Source organism: Rattus norvegicus, chromosome 3 (genome assembly GCF_036323735.1).
Source record: "Rattus norvegicus strain BN/NHsdMcwi chromosome 3, GRCr8, whole genome shotgun sequence".
Lineage (NCBI taxonomy): Eukaryota > Metazoa > Chordata > Mammalia > Rodentia > Muridae > Rattus > Rattus norvegicus.
In genome coordinates, this window is record NC_086021.1 from 94,988,172 (window position 1) to 94,989,717 (window position 1,546).

At 38.2% G+C, this 1,546-nt stretch overlaps 1 protein-coding gene across 1 annotated transcript; it reads right to left on the minus strand.

The window, feature by feature from the left end:
* Positions 1 to 418: 418 nt before the first annotated feature.
* On the minus strand, positions 419 to 1,345 carry Or4p23 (olfactory receptor family 4 subfamily P member 23). Its single transcript, XM_002729188.4, has one exon. It carries the CDS (start codon positions 1,343 to 1,345, stop codon positions 419 to 421), a length of 927 nt encoding a protein of 308 aa, XP_002729234.2.
* Positions 1,346 to 1,546: the final 201 nt, after the last annotated feature.

A 1,546-nucleotide genomic window follows, 5' to 3' on the forward strand; every position in this document is an offset into this window, starting at 1 on the left:
GTACAGAAAAGCACAAATGGATATGTCAAATACAGTGTTGTTCTTTTCCACATTCATTTTTCTACCTATAGTAAAGGCACCAGAAATGATATGATTAGGACTTCTCTGTCTATGACAACTATTATTGACAAAATACCCATTTCCTAAAATAGAGTAAAATTGTCAAGTTATACAGTTATAACTTTTTCCATAGCAATATTGTCTGTGATGATGGACAAAAAATATTCCAATAGTCTAAAATGGAAAAGATTTGATTAATTGATTCATCCCTATACACCGTCCTCATGGAGTTGCATCTTATCTTCTTGGGGCTTGCAAATTTTGTTGACTATGCACTGTCTTGTTATCTTTCTGTGTTGTTCACACTCATTTTTTTATATAGGGTAAGAGTGGGAAAAAAGGCTCACAAGCAGAGGCTTCACTTTCTTTCAAAAAGGTTGTCTTGGCACCAAACCTTCCTCATGGCATTCTTCATGTCTGTATTCCTCAGTGTGTAGATGAGAGGGTTAAACAGTGGGGCAATCATGGTGTAAAACAGAGCAAATACCTTGTCATCCCCAACAGAATCACCCATTGGGACATAGGTAAAGATGAGTGGCAAGAAGAACATGAACACAACTGTGATATGTGAGCCACAGGTAGAAAGAGCTTTGCGACGGCCTTCTGATGACCTGGTCCTCAAGATGGACAAAATGATGATGTAAGAAATGACCAAGGCAACAAAGGTCAAAATAGACAGCACTCCTGTAGTGGTAATGATTACAATAACCAGGAGTCTTGTGTCAGTGCAGGCCAGTTTCAGAAGGGGGAATATGTCACAGAAGTAGTGGTCTATTTCATTGGTGCCGCAAAAAGGAAGTCTGATAATAATAAATACATGTACAAGTGAGTGCATAAAAGCACCAATAGCTGAGGCTATTACAAGGATGTAGCATACCTCTCTGTTCATGGTGATCATGTAGTAAAGGGGTTTGCAAATGGCTACATAACGATCATAGGCCATGGCAACCAAGATAAATATCTCAGTGGCACCAAAGAAGTGGGCATAAAACAACTGGGCTATGCAGCCATTGTAGGAGATCGTGTTACATTGTAAAAGTAAGTCTATAATCAATTTCGGGGCCACTGTGGAAGTGAAGCACACATCCATGAAAGACAGGTAGCTGAGAAAATAATACATTGGTTGCTCACTAAGGTGACTGCCCCTGATAGTAATAAGAACAACCAAGTTTCCACAGAGAATTGCAAGATAGCAAAGCAAGAACAACACAGCACACATTGCTTTGACATTCTCATTATGGAAAAGTCCCAGAAAGATAAATTCTGTAAGGTTTCCAAATCCCATTGCTTCTGCATGCCTAATTATTTACATGGAGAACAGACTGTGTCTGGAAACTTGGTGTTTCAAGTCCTACTTACTTCAAAGTCATTTTTTAACCAATAAGTGTACAAGTAAGATGCAAGCAATAGTTGAAAATATTGTAAGTTCATTGATGGGAACGGATACACAGAGAGAAACTAATAAATTGATTGTAATAAAAATAAA

Coding starts and splice junctions, on each gene's coding strand:
- Or4p23 (XM_002729188.4), bottom strand. CDS start 1,345: ATGGGATTTGGAAACCTTACAGAATTTATCTTTCTGGGACTTTTCCAT.